General features: G+C 41.5%; 2 protein-coding genes and 1 long non-coding RNA gene across 6 annotated transcripts in view; 2 read left to right on the top strand and 1 right to left on the bottom strand.

Moving 5' to 3' along the window:
- Positions 1–16,539, top strand: part of LOC144196350 (elongation factor 1-delta-like) — a 26,447-nt gene extending 9,908 nt beyond the window's left edge. The window contains exons 4-10 of one of the 2 annotated variants that reach the window (XM_077716432.1): positions 1,751–1,874; positions 5,969–6,040; positions 6,832–6,916; positions 8,160–8,272; positions 8,354–8,548; positions 8,657–8,851; positions 16,431–16,539. In XM_077716432.1, coding sequence (XP_077572558.1) covers positions 1,751–1,874; positions 5,969–6,040; positions 6,832–6,916; positions 8,160–8,272; positions 8,354–8,548; positions 8,657–8,851; positions 16,431–16,469 — 823 coding nt within the window. In that variant the 3' untranslated portion in view covers positions 16,470–16,539. Of the gene's footprint in view, positions 1–1,750; positions 1,875–5,968; positions 6,041–6,831; positions 6,917–8,159; positions 8,273–8,353; positions 8,549–8,656; positions 8,852–10,005; positions 11,647–16,430 lie in introns of those variants that run through there. The other variant, XM_077716431.1, reaches the window with a different exon arrangement.
- On the bottom strand, positions 15,307–21,518 carry LOC144196351 (uncharacterized). The gene is made up of 3 exons (XR_013326246.1): positions 20,937–21,518; positions 20,508–20,656; positions 15,307–16,171 (listed from the first exon to the last, which is right to left on the bottom strand). It is a non-coding gene; the product is annotated as an uncharacterized LOC144196351 (long non-coding RNA).
- Positions 20,574–21,518, top strand: part of naprt (nicotinate phosphoribosyltransferase) — a 28,731-nt gene continuing 27,786 nt past the window's right edge. Inside the window, exon 1 of one of the 3 annotated variants that reach the window (XM_077716430.1) lies at positions 20,574–20,668. In XM_077716430.1, the coding sequence (XP_077572556.1) occupies positions 20,614–20,668 (55 nt within the window). In that variant the 5' untranslated portion in view covers positions 20,574–20,613. Of the gene's footprint in view, positions 20,669–20,804; positions 21,402–21,518 lie in introns of those variants that run through there. The other 2 variants (XM_077716429.1, XM_077716428.1) reach the window with 2 other exon arrangements.

The raw sequence follows: 21,518 nt of genomic DNA, 5'->3' as shown, positions 1-21,518 counted from the left end.
TTTATAACCTAATACCAAACACAGATATTGAAAAATTATTGATGCGCTTTGGCCTGTGTAAAAACTAAAATAAAAAAAAACATTTCTTGCTAAATGGCAGCGCCTTTAAGAAAACATTGACAAATATTTACATGAGCAGCGAAATTAGTTCACATACGCAGCAGCCAATTGCGCAGAAGATGAAAGAAAATGTGTCACAAATGGAAGCGCCCGTGGCAGGAAACAACAGACGAAGCAATTATGATCTTCCTTATTTATTTTACAGCTCATAATCAAAAAGTTACCTGCCCTTTTGGGTAGCTGACAAAATCGAATTAGCTGCCCCTAAAAAGTACTTGGCTGCCCTGGGCATTCGGGCTGTCGTTACTGTCGCGCCCTGGGGAATTGTTTTTGGCTTTCGAGCAGTGTGTTGACGTCCTCTTGTCATGCCATCTTCATGGCCTTTTCGACGGCTTAAATCACTCATACTGCTGGTCCGTTTTTTTATTTGTAGTGGTTACGACTGGATTGGTGTCACTTCTTTCTTTTTTTATACTCAATATAAAAAAAAAACATGATGCACTGAAGGCGCGAAGTAGTGAAGGACGACAGTAGAACTTTTTGTTCATAATTCCACTAATTGTGTTTGGGGGAAGAAGTACTGTCCCAAGAGTATCATCCCAACCTCTCCATGATTTCTAAGTGGCAGAACTTGCAATAACTGTAAATTTCATGTATTTAAACTTAAGTCCCAAAAGACGTAGAAGTATTTAAATGGTTGAACTTTTTTATATGACACGATATTTGCATTTTAACAGGGGCCTGTAGAATTTTTTTTCATCTACCCAATATACAGTTGACCAGTTAAAAAAACTTGAATATAATAAAATATTTATTTGCATAATTTGATGATGTAATTTTTTTCATTTCTTATCTAAATTATAGATTCAAGCTCCACAATTTCAAATATATTGAATTTTTATTTTTTCTTAATATGAACTTCCAGTTTACAAAACCCACAAAAAGAGCAGTCTAAAAAAATATTATGAGACAATCAACTCCTGTTTCTTAAAAGAAAATAGTCAAATCATCCATACTTTTAAAATTATATGTCAATGTTCACAACTTAGTTATTAATTATTTTGCTCCAATGTGTTGTGGCATTGAGGCAATCTGCTTTTTGTATTGCCTCGGACAGCAGTGCTCAATACGTCGATCGCGAGCTACTAGTTGATCGCCCAAGTACTTTATACTTTGTACTGACTCTTAAAAGCTAAAACGCAAAGAATTAAATATTTTACAGACCTAAACCACTTGGCAATTGAATTTGTCAGGAGCCCTATCCTTTCGGCCAAACTCCTCTTCGGCAAACTGTCCTTAGGCCAAACGCCCGTCGGTGAATCGGCCGGTCACGGCATCCATACCAATGTTCATTGAGACAATTGGTTTAAGCAAAGGGATCTGCAAGCAAGTAACATAGATTTACGTACATTAGAAAAATATTTTAATTGATTTGATGGTGGGGTTAGAGTCCATTCTCATGCTTTTCTTAGAATCTGTCATTTATTTTTTTAGGACTTATTTTTTTTTAATTCCTCCTTTTGTGGGTATTATGAGGTGAGAACTCAAAATATGTAAAATTGAACCCACTTGTTTAAATTGTGGAATATATCCAATGACAGTTTACATTTTTGAATACATTGGTTGGTGTTAGCCTGATCACAAAGCCTGTGTTGTGTTTGATCCCATTCCTGTTTATTTTATTTTTTAGCAACATGACTACTGTAAACTTTCTGGCCCAGGAGAAGATCTGGTTTGAAAAAACCCGCTACGATGAGGCAGAAAGACGCTTCTTTGAGCATGTGAACAACTCTCAGTCAACACAGGCACTCTCTGTAAGTGACGAATTGCAGCCAGCTGCATGCATGCCACAATCTCTAAGTATTCTTCACAAAAGAATAGTAATCAACTTAAAGCAAAGTCAAATTTTTAGACAAAGACATGTACTGAGCTTTATTTTGAAAGCATTTATCATCCTTTTTTTATTTGATTAATTTTCTTTATCGTGGAATTGTTCCTCATTAGCGTATGTGTTTGGATTTTGGTCAAATCCAAACTGGCCTCATTTGCATGTGGAAAAAAATCTGTTGTCGGGCTAACACTGCTCGATAGTGGTAAAATTGTATTATGTATATAATTTGAGCCTAAGTGACAGCTTTCCAAAATTAAACAGACGGTAACAAGTAATTGTGTATAAAGATGAAGAAAATCATTTTCTTTCTTACCTACAGCATGTGAAAATGAGTTAAATAAAATTATGATAGAGGGAGAAAGAGAGAGAGACAAGGAAAGAGAAAGACAGAGGGAGGGATGGAGGGAAAGGGACGGATAGGGAGAGGGACGGAAAGGTCGTGGTATTAATTAAATAATTTTTCCTGTCGCTCCGCGGTGCTCTCGTATATGCAGAACAGCACTATTTGTTCAATGTCATTAATATCTTCAGATGTATCAATGTTACACCAAGCCATGACGATCTCTTATTTCCGGTTTTATAATTTCCTGGTTTGTCCATGTTTTTGGAATTAGGAGTTCATAGCACCCAGGTCAATAAACCTTTATCCTTGACCTGCCTCTCGACTGCATCTTGTGCATTTTACTTTTGTGGTTTGTTTGCTCCCCCTTTGTGACAGAATGCACTGGCCAATATGGACGCTAAAAACCGAGAGCTGCTTTACCATATTACAGGGGTGGCCAACCCGCGGCTCGCGAGCCGCATGCGGCTCTTTGCCCGGTTTCATGCGGCTCTTACGTCCATATCAAAGTTTGTATTTGTGTTTTATTTGCGTGTGCGCTTCGCTTGAGGTCAATACGGTATTTTCGTCCAATGCGCATGTGCTTGGGATGAAAATACCTCAAAGTTTCCCAGTAGGAGCAAGGTCATTTGAGTAAACGTTTTTAACAGAGTGGGAGAGCTCCCGTGAACCAGAAGCGACAATGAACGGCGTCGCGCACACTAAAAGTATCCCAAAGATCGAGCGTCGGCTGAAAAAGCCACACCCCCTGCGAGGCAGACCAAGCCGAGAGTGCTCAGCCGGGAGCAGCCAATAGGAGAGCGAGGTGTACACCCACGTGGTGGGCGCGCTAGTTAAAAGCCATTCATAATAAATGACAGCTCACAAGGAGCGAATGTTGCGCAAAAATAGGCTCTGATTTTATGACAGAAGTCCCACTAAGTAACATGCATAGTAAAAGAAAAACGCTATTGTAAATTATTATATTTTTGTTTGTGGACTTGGTTGAACTGAGAGTTTGTCTGTGTGAGACAGTGCACACAATGTTCATTGTTGATAATGACTGGCCTGTGCTGTTATTACTGTAGGAGTCAATTTATGTCATTACTTTGCTGGTGTTACATTTACAATAAATCTGGCTGAGCAAAGGTATGTGTGTGATGTGGCTCTTTGCGGTAACACAGTAAAAAATGTGGCTCTTTGCGGTAACACAGTAAAAATGTGGCTCTTGGTCTCTGACTGGTTGGCCACCCCTGCCATATTATAATGTCCTCCCACAGGGACCGTATTAAAACAAAAAATAAATTTCTTTCCATCATCTTTTTTTTATTTTCAAACATTTTTTAATAAGCAGTAAGCTACTACTGTAATCCCCCGGCTACACAAGTACAATGATTAAGAAGTGTATTTATTAAATATTACAAATATAAGCATAAATCTAATTTATATATTTAAACATGTAAATACTTCAAATACTGTACTCACTGTAAATAGTTCCTTTCCACTTTATATAAACCCCAAAAACAGGTAAATGGGAGTTGTAGTCCAACTCCTTGAAGGGGAGCCCTCCTTTCAGAGAAGTGCGGTTTTCACAGTGAAAATAGTTCCTCTCCGGTTAATTTACATACCTTAATACGGCACACCACTGCATTAACCCTCTAATCCCAATGCCACGTCTGTAAGTTTTAAGCTAAAGTCTTAATTTGTATGCCTTTAAAGCAATAGAAAGCAATGTCATTTTTTAGACATCAATTGTTCGATGCTTATGCAATCCGTAACATTCTAATGGTCATCAATATGACCCACGCCAAAGCATATTTCACCCGCCAGGACAATGACTCCCTCTTCAGTCTTACGAAAATTATGCCTATCCTAAATCAATTATTTTATCTCAACCAGCCAGTTACAATTTACCTAAATATTTGGATGAATGACATTTCTGCATTGTTATTTTCATGTTTCATATCATTTACAACCAAATAATTCTTAAAACATAAGATCTAATTCGCAAATAACCCCCATATTGCTAACCCACCCAAGGATAGCTAAAATCACTGGCTAGTCGAGGAGGCACCCCTATTCTTTTTTACAAAATAGCATTTTCTGCTTTTCCAGCCGCCTTGCTCTTATCAACATGCTCATTCCCACTCCGCTCAACTTTCTTTGCATTTCCATAGCACCTTTTTTTTGCCATCAAAAAAATAATTAGTATCATCATATACATTCTTCTCCATTTTATATACATCGCCTCTCCATTTAGTACATATTTTATCCTGCAGGTCTATTGTTTTATGTATATTAAGCTGGCCAGCAAACCCATATTTGTTTATCCATAAGTTTAGGTGTTTAATCATAGAAGTGCTTTGATTTTTGACAAATTTCCAATCTTTACACGGCAGGCGCTGTTTCGGATCATCTTAACTAGCCGCCTTGCTATTCAATCTCCCCAGAAGGAATTAATCAGGGCAGTAATTTCCCTGTTATTTTTATTTTCTCTTTCCACCTTCGTTTGTTTTACCTTACGTTATCACTACACATGGAACTCACAGGTATACTCTCGGCGTTTAAGTACCGACTGGCTTAGGTACAGGACACCGGTATCCTTCATTTTTATAGACTAATACTCTGTCTCTTCACCTGTTGGGGACTAGTATTTACAGGGTTTTACTGTCGCCATCCCTCGGACGAGATCTCATCCATTTCGCAAATGGACCTTCACATGAATGCTTCCCCCACATTTGGAAACGCCTCACAAATGCAAACATTCACGTGGACTTACCAGAGATGTCTTCAACTCTTTTAGGATGAGTCTTCAAACGTCGGGAACCCAGGCGCTTAGCTGAACCCCAGCCCGCAAAGGGTCTTGGATGACGTGGCCATGGTCTTTCCCAGATGTTGAATCAGCGCCTGGATTCCTTCGGTATATTGACTCCCAGGCTCGTAGGACCAATATGATGGGTTCACCAATAGGCATTGCCAAATGCACGCACAAATAAAGAGACAAAAAAATCTTCTGGGTTTTCTTGCAAGGAGAATCAAACCTTTCAGGTCTCTGCCCAGGTTCGTTCTGGCGTCACTCGCTTCTTTTCCTTGTTTATTAACTAAAAGGGCCCTAGTTACAATTGGACGTCTCAACTCTCAAGGGAGGGGTGGGAAACGAGTGAGACGTCAAATAGTCAAAACAACTCAAGGTCATGTGCGCCGAAGGATCTTCTCCACATTCCAGCAGTCCAAGTGCATACGACTTCCCTTTTGTCTAACTAAGGAGCAAACCATTTACTCCGTTGCCAAGCAGGCATTTTAGATGTCGTAAGCAAAGCACTCTCTTCATATCAAGCAAATATATAATAATATAAGACTAATAACCCTAACATCACTTTATACCCAATTCTATAGATTAGACTTGGACTTCCCTTTTTTTGGGCCAATCCACCACCTTTTTGACCTCCCCTGTTGTAATCGACTTGTAAATTTGGCCTCATTTGTGATGTGTTAAATTCGACATGGATTTTTGGTGTTGCTGTTAATTTATATATCATAACTTCTGTAAATCGTCGCTTTTAAGGAAGATGTATAGGGAAGGTACAAGTTACTCAGAATTGGTCATAATGCCCTGTGGTGCGAACAAAGCCTAATTATAGACCAGTTTTGTTTTGACATATTGACTAGACAGAACTGACTAATTTTGTTTTCCTTAGGATGCCGGAGCTAACGCTATCCTTCAAGACATAGCTCGGGCCCGAGAAAATATTCAGAAGTCACTAGCAGGTGTAAGTATCCTTTTTTTGTACTTTTATTTTTTTTGAAAACAAAAAAAGCTAAGGCCACTGTCCATATATAGATATTGCATAACTATAAAAGTCAGATCTTGACCCGGTGATGGTGTACTGGTCTGACCGGTGCGCTGCCATTGTGGTGGCCATGGTTGTCAGAAAGGGCAATTTGTGTACATTTTTAAGTCACTTCTTTCAAAAAGTAAAATATATTGAATATATTAGAAGACTCTAAAATTAGGAATTTGGTGTCTCAAAAAACAGAATGGTGCGAAAAACCCAGGTAGGTGCCTCCTGCCACTGAAGAACATTTGGTACGTGAGAAGAGATACAGTAGGCTATTAAAGTGTAGGAATTGAAATCAACTCACTTTATAAGATTACAATTGGGACGATTTTGTATGATTTTGATTTGCACAGCTCAATTTGAGTTGGTGTTGAGAAATAATGCTGCGTTCAAAGCAAACAATAATTTTAGAATTGTATTTCTTTTCAAAGCAATTCAAAAAATTCAAGACAGTTAAAACTATATAAGCTCCTGTCGTAATATATTTCTCAAACCCAAAATATTAAATTTCATGAATTTCAAAATTGATGTTGCAAATGTTGATCCATGATTCAAATAACTGTGCTGGATCTTGTTGTTAAACCAAGTCAACGGTGGACATAACTCCGCAATTCTTTCAAACAGACTTTGGTCTTTGATGGGTGCTGTTCTTTTGTTTTGAAGTCTCACCCAAAAATTCCCACGGATGATCAAATTGAAATCTTCTGTTTCTACTGTGGTAGAGCACATGCAGTGGCAACGCAGGTGATAAAGAACTGATTTCGCGAATCAAGACCCTGGAGCTGGAGAATAAAAGTTTGAATGGAGGTATGATTAAGAAAACGCACAGCATATGTAGTTTATAACCTGTATCTTTACATTCCAAAAATATGAGTACATGAATTTAAAGTCTACAAATGTTAGGGTTTCAAATTACACCGGAGTTAAGTTGGCGCACAAATCATAAGTACATGCTTGATATTTGTAGAAGGAAAACGTTGGAGAGTGGTTGTAGATAGTCAATACTTACTACTTGGAGTACTCAGACTTTTTGTCGAACGGACGTTTTGTTGACGGGTGGAGAGAGAAACTGTATTCTGCATTACAAAATCTTTACTAAATCATTACTAAATCTATTTTCTAGGCTTAAAGAAAGATGTGTTATGGAGCCTAGTTCAATAACTGTTGATTTTGAAAAAACTGCTATAAGTAGTATAGAAAATAATTTTCCAAACTCTCACAAATCTGGATGCTTTTTCCATTTTGGTCAATGCCTTTGGAGAAACATTTTGGCATATGGCCTACAAAATTGGTACAATGAGCCAATGAATGCTTTCCTAATTAAAAAACTTACAGGACTGGCGTTCTTCCCAAAGGAGGATGACATAGACGTATTTAATGAATAAATGGCTTCGCTAGACGAGAAAATTAACGAAACAATTTTGTGACGTCACGCGCCAATACAATGGCTCGATCTTGAAGTGATGTCATCGTGTCGTGGGCCGTCAATTTGCATTTTTTTGCATGTCGTGTTTTTATGAGCATATAAGCCATACCTTCGATTCAGTCATCATTTTTTTGTCCAACAAAAGAGGCTTATATGCGAGTAAATACGGTATGTGGTCAAAATACCAATTTGCCTATCAATTCTGTACTCTGTCATTATATAAATGCATAGCACTTTGACAGACAGATATATATTTCAAGTGTTTATTTCTTTTCAGTAACAACTAAGGAAAACTATTTAACTCATAAAAAAATGAATATTAAGACCAATGGCAAAAAAGATTTTTCGAAGTGCTGGCTAACTGAGAAGTGTGACCATGCAAAATATGAGCAGCGCTTGTACAGCACTCAATACTTTGTAGGGCCTCATTTTGCCTCAATTACTGCATTAATGCGGTATGGCATTGAAACATGACCAGAAAAGCTCATGTTTTGCCCAAATATAATTTAATACAAGTAGTGGGATAAGTGTTCAATTTTGTTCAGTTTGCTTGAATATGAACAAGTTATTCCACACATTTAAAATGTTTCAGATCATCCTTCAAACCTGGTTCTGTGTCTTTAGTTGTGGAAGACCTGAGAGCATCATTTTCCAAGCTTGAAGGCCGAGTAAGAGTTTTAGAGAAATCCACTGCATCTGTCGCACCAGCTCGCACACCTTCAGCCCCTTATGCAAATGTGAGTGCTTGGAGAGTTTATTTCAACAGTTTGTTGCTACTTTAGTACCTTGTAAAGAATATCTCTTTACAATGTATTTAGGGAATTACCACACACCAGAGCAGCGGTCCTGTAGAACAGGTGAATGACGATGATGATGTAGACTTGTTTGGTAGTGGCGAAGATGACGAAGAGGCAGAGAAACTTAAAGAGCAGAGGCTGAAAGATTACGCTGAGAGAAAGGCTAAAAAAATGAATGACATTGCAAAGTCTTCAATCCTCCTGGATGTAAAGCCAGTAAGAAACCTCATTGCATGCTTTTCTGTTATAACCTCTGAAGGTCTTTTATAATCTTTTTTTACCTTTTGGTGTGCTAGTTACAATGTGTTCTTCTCTTTGCTTAAGTGGGATGACGAAACAGACATGGTGAAGCTGGAGGAGTGTGTGCGTTCAGTGCAAGCCGACGGTCTTTTATGGGGCATGTCTAAACTGGTTCCAGTGGGTTACGGTATCAAGAAGCTCCAGATCTCATGCGTGGTGGAGGATGACAAGGTTGGGACAGATATGTTGGAGGAAGAGATCACCAAATTTGAATATTATGTAAGTTTACCTTTTGTGAAAACATCCTGACAAGCAAAGTACAATGTCAACCATTTTATCTAATGCTGGGGTCACACAAGGGTTTTCACGTTCTAAACTAAACAGTGCAATTCAAAAGGTCTTTTTTCATTCTTAATTCTTTCAATAGTAAAAATGGAGTGATTTTGCACTCGTCTTGCCTCGAAGAAAGTATCAAATACGTTTGATATAAGGGCTGGTTAATAATTAACTATCAATATACTATACAGGAAGTGCAAAATTATTAGGCAATTTGTATTTATTAGAATTACATTTTCTTATTGAACGAAACCATGTTCTTAATGAACCCAAAAGACTCATTAATTATCAAAGCTGAACAATTTTTGGGAGTTGGAGTGGGGCTATTTTTTCCTTTTTTTATTATATGTGTGCAGGTGATTAACTGCATACTTATTAGGGAACTTAAAAATATATATACAGTGAAAAAGTATCTGCTCCCTTCCTTATTGGTGGGTTTTTTGCATATTTATCACACACAAAGGTTTTAAAGATCAAACCATTTTTAGTACGACACAGAGACAAACCAAAGAAATTCATTCATCTTCCATACCACCCATCCTCGAAGGGGGTTGCGGAGGTTGCTGGAGCCTAACCCAGCTGTCTTCGGGCAAAGGGCAGACTATACCCTAGACTGGTCGCCAGTCAGTCGAGTGTAGGGCACACAGAGAGACAAACGACTATATGCACTCACAATCAAACCGCCATCAGCAGGAATAGAGCCCGCGCCTGCCTGCACCGAAGTCAGGCGAGCGAACCTCTATACCACGAGGGGGCTACCAAGGAAATTCTAAATGATAATTTTGTTCACCAAGGCATTAAAAATTTAAAAACTTGTCTCGTCGACTGAAATTGCTCCCTGAACCTAATAACGAGGTGCGCCACCTTTGGCAGAAATAACTACAATCAAGCGTTCACGATAATATGTGATGAGTCTTTCACAACGCTTTGGAGTAATGTTGTCTCACTCTTCTGTGCAGAATTATTTCAATTCAGCTATATTAGAGGCTTTTCTATCCCATTTCAGATCACACCACAACATTTCGATAGGATTTATATCCGTACTTTGACTTGACCACTCCAAAACATTATCTTTTTTTTTTTTTAACCATTCAGAGGTGGAACTGCTGGTGTGGATGGTTGTCATGCAGCATGTTCCAAGAGCGCTGGAGTTTGAGCATATGAACTAAGGGCTGGGTCTGCTTCAAAATATGCTGGTAGACATCAGAATTAATTCTTACATCAATTACTGCAAGTCATCCTGGTCCTGAATAAGCAAAGCAGCCCCAGACGATGACACTTCGACCACCATGCTTCATTATTGCTATAGTTTTCTTTTGATGGAATGCAGTGCCATTTTTTTCAACAAATGTTACGGGCCGCAAACATTTTAAAAATTCAACTTCATCAGTCAACAGAATGTTCTTCCTAAAGTGTGGAGGATCATCAAGATCTTTGTTGGCAAACGTAAAAGGTGGCTTTATATAATCCTTTTGGACATCAATGGTTTTGACCTTGGAACTCTGCCATGTATGCCAGCTATGGCCAGTGTTTTTCTTATTGTAGTCATGAACATTGACCTTAACTGAGGCCAGCAGTTCTTACGATGTTTTTCCAGGGTCTTTTTTGACCTCCTGGATGAGTTGTCATCACACTGAGTAATTTTAGCTGACTCGCTACTCCGGGGAAGGTTCGCCTCTGTTCCTTGGAACAAGCCTTGGAAATGGCTTTTGAACCTTTTCCAGACTGATGTCCATCACATCTTTTCACATTTCTTCTTGAATTTCCACTTGAATACCACCCCGTGGCATCAAAATGATGACAAGAACGGTGAGCAAAAATCTCAGAACCAGACGGGGGACCTAGTGAATAATCTACAGAGAGCTGGGACCACATTAACAATGCGCCGCCAGGGACTCAAATCCTGCACTGCCAGACGTGTACCCCTGCTGAAGCCAGTACAAATCCAGGCCCGTCAGCAGTTTGCTAGAGGGCATTTGGATTATCTAGAAGATGACTGGGAGAATGTGTTATTGTCAAATAAAACCAAAATAAAACTTTTTGGGAGAAACACAAGTTCTCGTGTTTGGACGAGAAAAAATATTGACTTACATCTGAATAACACCATACCCACTGAAGCATGAGGGTTGAATCATCATGCTTTGGGACTGTTTTTCTGCAAAGGGACCAGGACGACTGATCTGTGTAAAGGAAAGAATGAATGAAGCCATATATCGAGGGATTTTTAGTGAAAAGCTCCTTCCATCAGCAAGGACATTGAAGATGAAAGAGACGTGCCTGGGTCTTTCAGCATGACAATGATCCCAAACACACAGCCAAGGCAATAAAGGAGTGGCTTTGCAAGAAGCATTTCAAGGTCCTGGAGTGGCCTAGCTAGTGTCCAAATCTCAACCCCATTGAAAATCTGTGGAGGGAGTTGAAAGTCTGTGTTGCCCAATGACAGCCCCAAAATGGCACTGCTCTAGAGGAAATTGTTTCAGATTGTGTCTTTATTCAAATAAATACAAACAACAGCGCAACGCATTATGGGTCGAACAGAGAACATGTTTAAATGATGACCCACTAGATGTCACTATATATTACTGTAATCTGTAACATCTTCCTTTCTTTAGATTACTGTTCTGTAACTTCAAACTATTCCTGTAGCAAAATGAATTTTTTTCTTGTCTTTCTTTTTTTTTAACAATCGAACAATCAAACAACAGTAATCCAACAATAAACCAAAGTCTCGAGTGCAATTTCTTCGAGTGTATGTGTTGTCATTGTCTATGTATGCGTGTGTCTGGGCTTAGTAAGGCAGCGTGCAGCATACACCCTAGTCGGACCCATGTTTTTCATGTATGCTCTTCTATGATCACCAATTCAGTTTAGGGGGTGGCCGTGAGAGGGCGCCACAACGTGTGTAGACTGCCTGGCCTGGTCAGTCGTTGCATCTCTCCGGTGTCTGGCATCGTCCTGGTGCCGGTGTAGACGGGCTGCGAGGAGCCAGACTGCTTGGGCATTCTGCATGGTGCGATTCCCCATGGCCTGACCCATGGGCAGTCTCTGCCCGAGCTGATGTCGCAGTCCTATGTCCCTGTTCCAGACTTCGCCGTTCAGGACCCTTTATTTGCGCTCTGCCACTCATAGATCCACACGGTTGTGACTGTAGAGAGTGCCGTGAACATCCATCATGAATGAGCGAGGAGCAACTTTCTGAATGCATTAGCCGAATGGCTATCTCCCCGGCTTCATTCTGATCACGTCTCCCACGTTTAGCTCTGGGAGGTCTTTGGCGGATCTGTCGTAGGTAGATTTCGCCAATTGCCGTGTCCACACCAACTTGTCGGGCACTCCGACCACCACTTGTGGTTGCAGTAGGCTGTCTGCAACTGTTAGAAAGGATTTGAGCCTCCTTGACATTAGTCGCTGTGCGAGCTACTGTCGCCTATGCCCTCTGTGGTCGTGTTGCGCCAGTGGAGGATGGCCATCCGTCTGTCCCATCTGCTTTCTCCCGCTTACAGAGCAATTTGACTATCTTTACAGCCGCCTCGGCTTTGCCATTTGACTTCGGGTGGCGTGGCGACAACGTGACATAAGTAAAACTCCACCTTGAAGCAAACTTTCTGAATTGTTCACTGGCGAATTGGGGGCCATTTTCCGTAATCACCTTGTCCGGTTGCCCATGACGCACACATTTGGCTCTACAGCGCATGATCAGCGTGTTGGCGGATAGGTCAGGCAGCTGGTCAATTTCCCAGAAATATGAGTAGTGGTCTACAAGAATAAGAAAGTATTTGCCCGCCTATGTAAATGTGTCCATGCTCACCGTCTGCCACGGACCTGTGGGTATCTCATGTGACATCATGGATTCCTTTTGCTTAACCCTTGCGTACTCATTACCTTCGGAACAGTTAGCTACAAAATCTTTGATTTCAGATCTCATGCTTGGCCAAAAGAGTGTATCCCTGGCCCGTCTATACCAGGCCTCACCACCAATATGGCTCGAGTGTATCCTCTTGAGCATCTCTGCCCTGAGGGCCTTTGGGATAATGATGCACCGACCTCTGTATACCACTCCATTCTGCACGTTCAATTCATCTCGGAATGGCCAGTAGTCTTGCACCGCCAGCTGTGTGTCCTCTTTGAAGTCAGGCCACCCGTGCAGGATTATCTTCTACAGCTCCTGGAGCATCTCATTCGTTTCTGTATGATGCACTATCTGTTGAAATCGGAAGGTAGTGACATTAAGGTGCTGGGCTTGGTCCAGCTGCGCATACTCTGCCTGGGCAGAGAACACAGTGCGGCGCACAAGTGGAGTGTCTGTTGCTATGCGTGGCAGCGCTGCGCAGCTCAGTGTGTCACTAACATACATTTCAGGGCCAGGCTCATACACCACATCCAGGTTGTAGCACTGCAGTTGCATTAACATTCCTTGGAGACGTTTTGGCGCACTCAGGATGGGCTTCTTGAATATGGTGATTAGCGGTTTGCATATACGGTACTGGTGGAATATTTGGCACGCAAAAACTATGCTCAGATACTCTTTCTCGATTTGAGCATAATTTTGTTCAGTTTGTGTTAGGGCTCTCGAGGCGAAAGCCACCAGCTGTCCGCCATGCAGCAAGCAGCATCCTAGCCCACTCATGCTGGCATCACTTTGGATGGTGACAGGTTTTGTGACGTCATAGTATCGGAGAACAGGTGTGTTGGAGACCAGCCGCTTTATCTCATTTACTGCGTCCTCATGTTTGGCCAGCCAGTGCCATTCTGTATCTTTATCCGAGAGTCTGCGGAGTGATTCACACACCTCAGAAAGCTTTTGGAGGTATTTGGTGAGATAGGTCACAAACCCGATGAGGCGTTGCACAGTCTTTGCATCTGTGGGAGTCGGCATTCCACCACAGCTCCTGTTTTTTCTGGGTCTATCTTCAGTCCGTCTGATGACAGTATATGCCCGTGGAAGTGAATCGATTGAAGTTTGAATTGCAGCTTTCGCTCACTTAGTCTCAACTTTACGGCTCTGCACACCTCCATGAGAGCACGCAGGTTGTTGTTGTGGTCCCGTACGGCGTCTGTGTGTCACCACACCCAACAACCAAAATGTCATCTGCTATTGGTTCAATGCCAGTTAGGCCCGCTAGAGGTTCATGCTGTTTGCGTTGGTAGATCTCCGGTGCTACCGAAACACCAAATGGCAGCTTGAGCCACCTCATGCGGCCCCACTTTATCCAAAACGTCGTCAAGCGACTGCTTTTGTCATCTAGTCTGCACTGTAGGAAAGCGTCACGGGCATCGACCAATGTAAATATTTCAGCCTTAGGTATCCTGTACAGTACATCTTCAAGGGTTGGCATGTGATAGTGAGACCTCAGCAGTGTTCGGTTTAAGGGTTTAGGGTCGATACACAGTCTTATCTTTTCCGGTTTTGCGACTGTTACCCTATTACTTATCCATGCTGTATGTTCGCTCACTGGTGCGACATTGCCTGCTCTGATGTGTCTGTCTAGTTCGTCCTTGACCCTATCCCTTAATGCTACAGGAACATTCCGAGGTGCGCACTGAACTGGGGGTACATTTGGATCGAGCGCAAATTGTATTTCATCTGGGACTGACTCCACAGGGTCATTGAAGACGTCAGCATACTTGTATAGCAGCTGCTCTTTCGTGAGGGGCATGCCTTCTGTGGCTGTTTCCACCAACTGCTCTCTTTTCTTGTCCGGCTTTCTAAATCTCCCAGTCTGTCTCTCTGCTGCATACACACTGTCCACTTGTACTTGCAGGCTCTCCGTGGTTTTCATGCAATTCTCCGTCAGCTCAGCAAGCTGACATATTTCCACTGCCACTGGAAACTTGAGGTCTTGCTCACGCAGCAAGCGCCTTCGAGTGTCCTCACTTGCAACTCCAAGCACGAGCCTGTCACGAATTATTTCATCCTTTAACCCACGGTACTCGCACGATGTAGCTCTTTCCTTTAGCCCTGTTAAAAAACTTCTTATTGGCTCATCAGTCATTGTTTGCAGCAACCGAAAATATATCTCTCATAAGTCACGTTTCTTGCAGGTTTAAGATACTCCCCCAATGCATTTAAATTGGCAGTTGGGTCTTTCCTTGTTCATCCGTCAATACCACGTTCTGCATATTGCCGTGGAGGCACTCGTTACCCATCAGCCGTCTCAGGCCGGCAGCTTGCACTTCGGGTTTCTCGTATAGCCCTGTGGCTAACACAAAGTCCTCAAATCTAGCACGAAAAACGTCCCAGTTCTTTACCAAATCCTCGGACATCTGCATGCCCTCTGGCGCCGGAATCGCATTGTTTGCCATTGCTTCTAGTTTTAGCCAGTCACTTCTGACACCATGTTTCAGATTGTCTTTATTTGAATGAATACAAACAACAGCACAAAGCATTATAGGTCGAACTGAGAACATGTTAAAGTGATGACCCACTAGATGTCACTATACATTACTGTAATCTGTAACAAAGATCTGCATGGAAAAATGGGCCAAAATACCAATAACAGTGTGTGAAAAGCTTGTGAAGAGTTACAAAAAAAGTTTGGGCTGCGTTTTTTGCTAACAAAGGGTACATAAAGTATTGAGAGGTACTTCTGGTATTGACCAAATACAGTGTTCCCTCGGTTATCGCGGTTAATGGGGACTGGGACCACCCGCGATAAGTGAATTTCCGCGAAGTAGGGATGTCCCTTCAAAAATGCTTAACTTTAATTTAATTGAATGGGCTAGTCTGGCTTGAGGTAGCAGACTTGGGATCATGTTTGTCGTCATTACCACCTTCAGGCACCATAACATGGTGTAAAACTTTAGCCTTATCTCGGATTGTATTTGCAACCAGGCTAATAAATCCAACAGTCATTTTTTCATATTTTTTTGCATTGTTCGCTTTTTCGTCGGTTCGGTTGATGCACGAACGAATAGAGAGCATTTAGGCGCCATGACGAGTGCTAAAGGAATTTAGAGAAGAATTGGCCAAGAACTCCCGTTGGGTGCTGGCTAACCGGCATCTGTGACGTCATGAGGGTGCTGGATAATCGGGATCCGTGACATTACGAGGGTGCTCGTCAATCAGCATCCGAGATGTCACAAGGGTTCTGGTCAATCGACATCCGTGACGTCACAAGGGTGCTGGCCAAATGGCATCCGTGACATCACAAAGGTGCAGGCCAATCTACATCCGTTACGTCACGAGGGTGCTGGCCAATCGGCATCCGTTACGTCACGAGGGCGCTGGCCAATTGGCTTGAATCTTGGTTGACTGAAACGTTCCTAGGTGGTGCGAGAGACATCCATTGGATTTTTACTTTTTTAAAATTTAATTGAATATGTTTTGACCCGCAAAGGAGTGCATCGGCAATAACCAAAGCGTGAAAAAGCAAGGTTTTAGTGCAACAGAAAAAAAGAATGAAACACAATATACATATCATATACATATAGTGCACTGTCAAGTTTCTCGAAAAATAAATAATTTTAATGGCACTTTGTATTATTTCCTTAAAATTAAAAAAGTGCCTTCCTCTTCTTTCAGATTCAGAGTGTCGATGTTGCTGCTTTCAACAAGATTTAAACTTTTGTATGGTGCTGTTTATCAACACACTTTGTTTTATCCTCATTTAATAAAAGACTATTGCACTGAATGTGCCTGTCTCATTGTCAAATAGTGCAGCTGTACACCATGCAGAAATTCCAAATAGTAATTAAACCATCTCACTAGAAAAACTGTATATGAATATGTTAATCGATCAAAATGGTAAAAATTTGGAGTGAAAATACTACCCCGGAAACTCTTAAAAAAATGATAGACCAGGGGTGGCCAACCAGTCAGAGACCAAGAGCCACATTTTTTACTGTGTTACCGTAAAGAGCCACATTTTTTACTGTGTTACCGCAAAGAGCCACATTTTTTACTGTGTTACCGCAAAGAGCCACATCACACACATACCTTTGCTCAGCCAGATTTATTGTAAATGTCACACACCAGCATAGTAATGACATAAATTGACTCCTACAGTACTAACAGCACAGGCCAGTCATTATCAACAATGAACATTGTGTGCACTGTCTCACACAGACAAACTCTCAGTTCAACCAAGTCCACAAACAAAAATATAATAATTTACAATAGCGTTTTTCTTTTACTATGCATGTTACTTAGTGGGACTTCTGTCATAAAATCAGAGCCTATTTTTGTGCAACATTCGCTCCTTTTGAGCTGTCATTTATTATGAATGGCTTTTAACTAGCGCGCCCACCACGTGGGTGTACACCTCGCTCTCCTATTGGCTGCTCCCGGCTGAGCACTCTCGCCTTGGTCTGCCTCGCAGGGGGTGTGGCTTTTTCAGCCGACGCTCGATCTTTGGGATACTTTTTGTGTGCGCGACGCCGTTCATTGTCGCTTCTGGTTCACGGGAGCTCTCCCACTCTGTTAAAAACGTTTACTCAAATGACCTTGCTCCTGCTGGGAAACTTTGAGGTATTTTCATCCCAAGCACATGCGCATTGGACGAAAATACCGTATTGAACTCAAGCGAAGCGCACACGCAAATAAAAATAAAACACAAATACAAACTTTGATATGGACGTAAGAGCCGCATGAAACCGGGCAAAGAGCCGCATGCGGCTCGCGAGCCGCGGGTTGGCCACCCCTGTGATAGACCAATTTTGTATGAAATGTGAATGCAAATTATGTATTATGCATGTTCTATTTTGTTCAAGAAGATTTTTCAGACGGACAGAACAAGATACACACAGACTAAGAATTCTCAGGTCCTATTCACACATCAGCTTGGTTAGTGAACCTGACTCCAGATTTTTCATTATTTCTGAGTGGGCATTAACCTAAACGTTTGTGGGATCATTTCAATTTAGAAGGAACATCTAATGTCTGGTCTGATCATTCCGACTGTCCCGCTGGCTTGTGGGAAGTGTTTTATGCCAAGAGCAACATAGGACACAGAAATTGTTTGTTTATAAAATGAACACCCTGGCCATATCCTGTGCCCACACCTGTAAGTAGGGTACACAAACAAAGAAACAATCGAAGCAAACACTTTGGTCAGGGTGAGTGAAGTCATGTGGCTTGTCAGTTCATTTTTATAACAAACCCCTTGTTTACACAGTGAACCTGTGCAACGTTATGAATAATCCTTTATAAAAGTAAACTTACAGTGGTACCTTAAGATTTGAGCTTAATGCAGTCCGGGACTGAGGTCATCAAGAAGTTCTTTTCTATCGCCATCTAAGGTAATGCTGACAGTCGAGTCTAACCTGTTGTATTTCTAGCATACGTTTGGATTCTGTTTCGGGCTGAAAATGTCTGTTCGACAAAAGCCGTGGACACGGTGGTCACTGTCACTGGGTGGGTGTGGGTGGGTGTGGGGGTGGGTGGGTGTGTGTGTGTATGTATGTGTATGTATGGAGGGAGGGAGGGATTTAGGGAGGGATGGATGGATGGATATACACACGCACGCATGCATACATACACACATCTATACACATCCATCTATCTCTCCCTCTCTCCATTCATCCATATATCTGTCTATATATCATTGGCGTTCTGTGCATTTTCAAATAGCGATACGTCCGTACGCGAAACGGCAAAAAATTGCACTTAAATGGGGTAAAATGCACTTCCTGGCAGCATTTATTGATTAAATGAAAATACTGGAATTTTTCAGACATTACAACCGGGCCAGGTGGGTGATTTGCTCGGGAAGGGACACCGATGGACGTCAATGGCGAAATGGCAAAAATTGCACTAAAATAGGGTAAAATACACTTCCTACCAGCATTTAGTGATTATATACAATCACTGGAGCTTTTCACATAGCAGTAATTGGCCCGCAATTGAACTACGTATTATTTAGAAATACAGCAATATTTTACTCACCAAAAATCCTTTTTAACTGTACACTATCCATCCTCCTTTCTTCCTTTTATATAACAAAATATTTGCTTGTGCAGCTCGCTCCAGATTCAGCTTGTTAGCTTTGGCTAGTCCACTTTATCACTAGCCAATCATAGTTGGTGAAAGCGATGACGTATCCCTACGCCTGCGACAAGGCAGTGACATATCCCGACGCCTGTGGCAAGGCAATTATGTATCCCTACGCCTGCGACAAGGGAGTGACATATTCCTACGCCTGTGACAAGGCAATGACGTATCTTTACGCCTGCGACAAGGCAATGACATATCCCAAGCCTGCGACAAGGCAATGACGTATCCCTACGCCTGCGATAAGGTAGAAGCTTGACCCCCTTCCCCCCCACAATACTAAGCATCTTTTTTCGTGCGCCAAATGACCCCACAAATCTAACTATCCAAGACCTCTGGACAAGACCAAAGTTGGTCGCAGAATTTTTAAAACTAGACGACTAAAAGAGAACATTTTTAACCTGTTTTTTATCACTCCGACATACAATACAATACAGAACAAAAAGAAGCTTGGCCCCCAGAATTTAGTACCAGAGAGGCTAATCAATCAATCAACCTGCGATAAGGCAATGGCGTATCCCTATGCCTGCGACAAGACAACGGCATCCCTACGCCTGCGACAAGGCAACGACATCCCTACGCCTGCGACAAGGCAATGGCATCCCTACGCCTGCGACAAGGCAATGACATCCCTACGCTTGCGACAAGGCATTGACGTATCCCTATGCCTGTGACAAAGCATTTTGGTGTTGCCAACTTGAAATCTAAATGCTTAAAGCAACAGTCTTATCTATGCTTGTTTAATGCAGCACAGCCTGCAGAACTGATTGTAAAGGCCTTGAGGCAGATTTCTGACCCTGGCTACAACTAATGGCTGAAATGAGATTGTTGAATGCTTCAATATGAAAACACACCTGGAAGCAGTGCAATAAGGGAGAAAACCAATGAAAGGAAGCGAACAGACACTTTGGAATTTTTTGATAAGTAGAGATGGACAAAATATACATATGATTCAGATATTTCTTAGGCCAGCGGAGAAGGCCTTAAAGGCCCTGACGCCCTGCCACTGGTATATGTATGTAAATGTATATATGTACAGTGGTACCTAGACATACAAGCAACTCTACCTACAAGATGCTCGAGATACGATGAAAATTTCGTTCAAATAATTCGCCCATGATCTAGGAAAAGTTTTGAGATGCGAGAAAGCCAGGTATTTCGTGTATACAATATATCGTCAAGCACTGGGCGTAGCTTTGCATTTTCCACCGTTAGTCAATGCATACTACATACAAAGTGAACAAAAATGGATCGGGAGAGTTGTGCAAAGAAAAGGCGAACGTTGATCATCAATTCATTTTCTCTGGGAGAACTTACAGTGTTGAAAGACTGTCAAAGATTGTCATTTTTATCAAACAAATAAAAGTCTTAGTATACTTTTAGCCCGGAACTTTGACATTAAAATAAAAGGCAATAGGTAAAATTAATTTATTAAAAAGAAGACAAAGAAAATTCACAGATGGTGTTATTATTGAAGCAATAAAACTTACAAATTCTAGCATTAAAACTTACAAATTCTGTACAAAAATTACAAATACAAACTTACAAATTATATTCACAAGGGGAATTCACAAATGGGATTTTTTTTAATGAAAAAACAGTAAAACTTACAAATGTGTAGGCAGCGCAGAAATCCAACAAAAGAGCAACACTCGGGTTCCGATCAGGAAGGCTGGGGGGCAATGAGTATGTCCACACCTGCTCGGCTCTTCTCACCATGTGTCCAACCCCCCTCGAGAGAAGTGGGACCAGAATCCAAGCTGTGCATAGAGGTGAGCCTGACTACATGAAGTGGCAAAACTCTTACTGATAACAATAACAATATACATTCATTCATTCATCCATTTATTTGTCTTTAGTATCGCATAGCATAACAAAATACATAACAAATACATGTTGGCATATACATAGACAACTATATTACTTGTTCCATCATTATGATTCGAGAAAATCCAAATGCCTATTCAAAAATAAGTATTTATGTAAACTGGTACTGCTTTCTTAGACTTGAGAACCCTCTCCTCCTCTCACCCCACTCACCTCTCCAACAAATAGGGTTGATTTGCCAAAATATTAAATTCTTTAATTTGTCCCGAATGTGAATCATTTTTTTTGTGCGTATTTCCTTTAAGGGCGACCTTTGCCACATCTCCATGAGCAAAGTCACGAGTCAAATTGGTTTGCTGAAGAGCATAGAAAGCAGGCGAGAAAACTTCAAGTCCCAGAGATCCCCAGCATCAGTGGAGAATTTGAATAACATGGCAGCACACTCAAGCAGCACATGCAAGAACATGGAGCAGTCAATACTAGAGCGGGTGCCACCGCTGTTGACGGACCTATACCAGTTTACAATGGTTTACGCATATTGGCGTACCGGGCGGCACCAGGAGCATTCCGTGTTCGAACTCTTTTTCAGGGAAAATCCATTTTGTGGCTGCTTCTCGCTGTTCGCTGGGCTGAGCGATTGTCTCCTATTTCTGCGAAGTTTTCACTTCACAGACAAAGGTGAATGTTTTCACGTTTTGAAACAAAGAATTGAAGTACGCCTGAAATTAATGTTTCATTCACGCCGCTACTTCCGGAACAGCATTCACGTTGTGGTTGCGCAACAAGTCACCGAGT

The sequence above is a fragment of the Stigmatopora nigra genome, chromosome 5 (genome assembly GCF_051989575.1).
Source record: "Stigmatopora nigra isolate UIUO_SnigA chromosome 5, RoL_Snig_1.1, whole genome shotgun sequence".
Classification (NCBI taxonomy): Eukaryota; Metazoa; Chordata; class Actinopteri; order Syngnathiformes; family Syngnathidae; genus Stigmatopora; species Stigmatopora nigra.
Note: the sequence above shows the minus strand (reverse complement) of the source record. Positions and strands in the feature narration are given on the sequence as shown.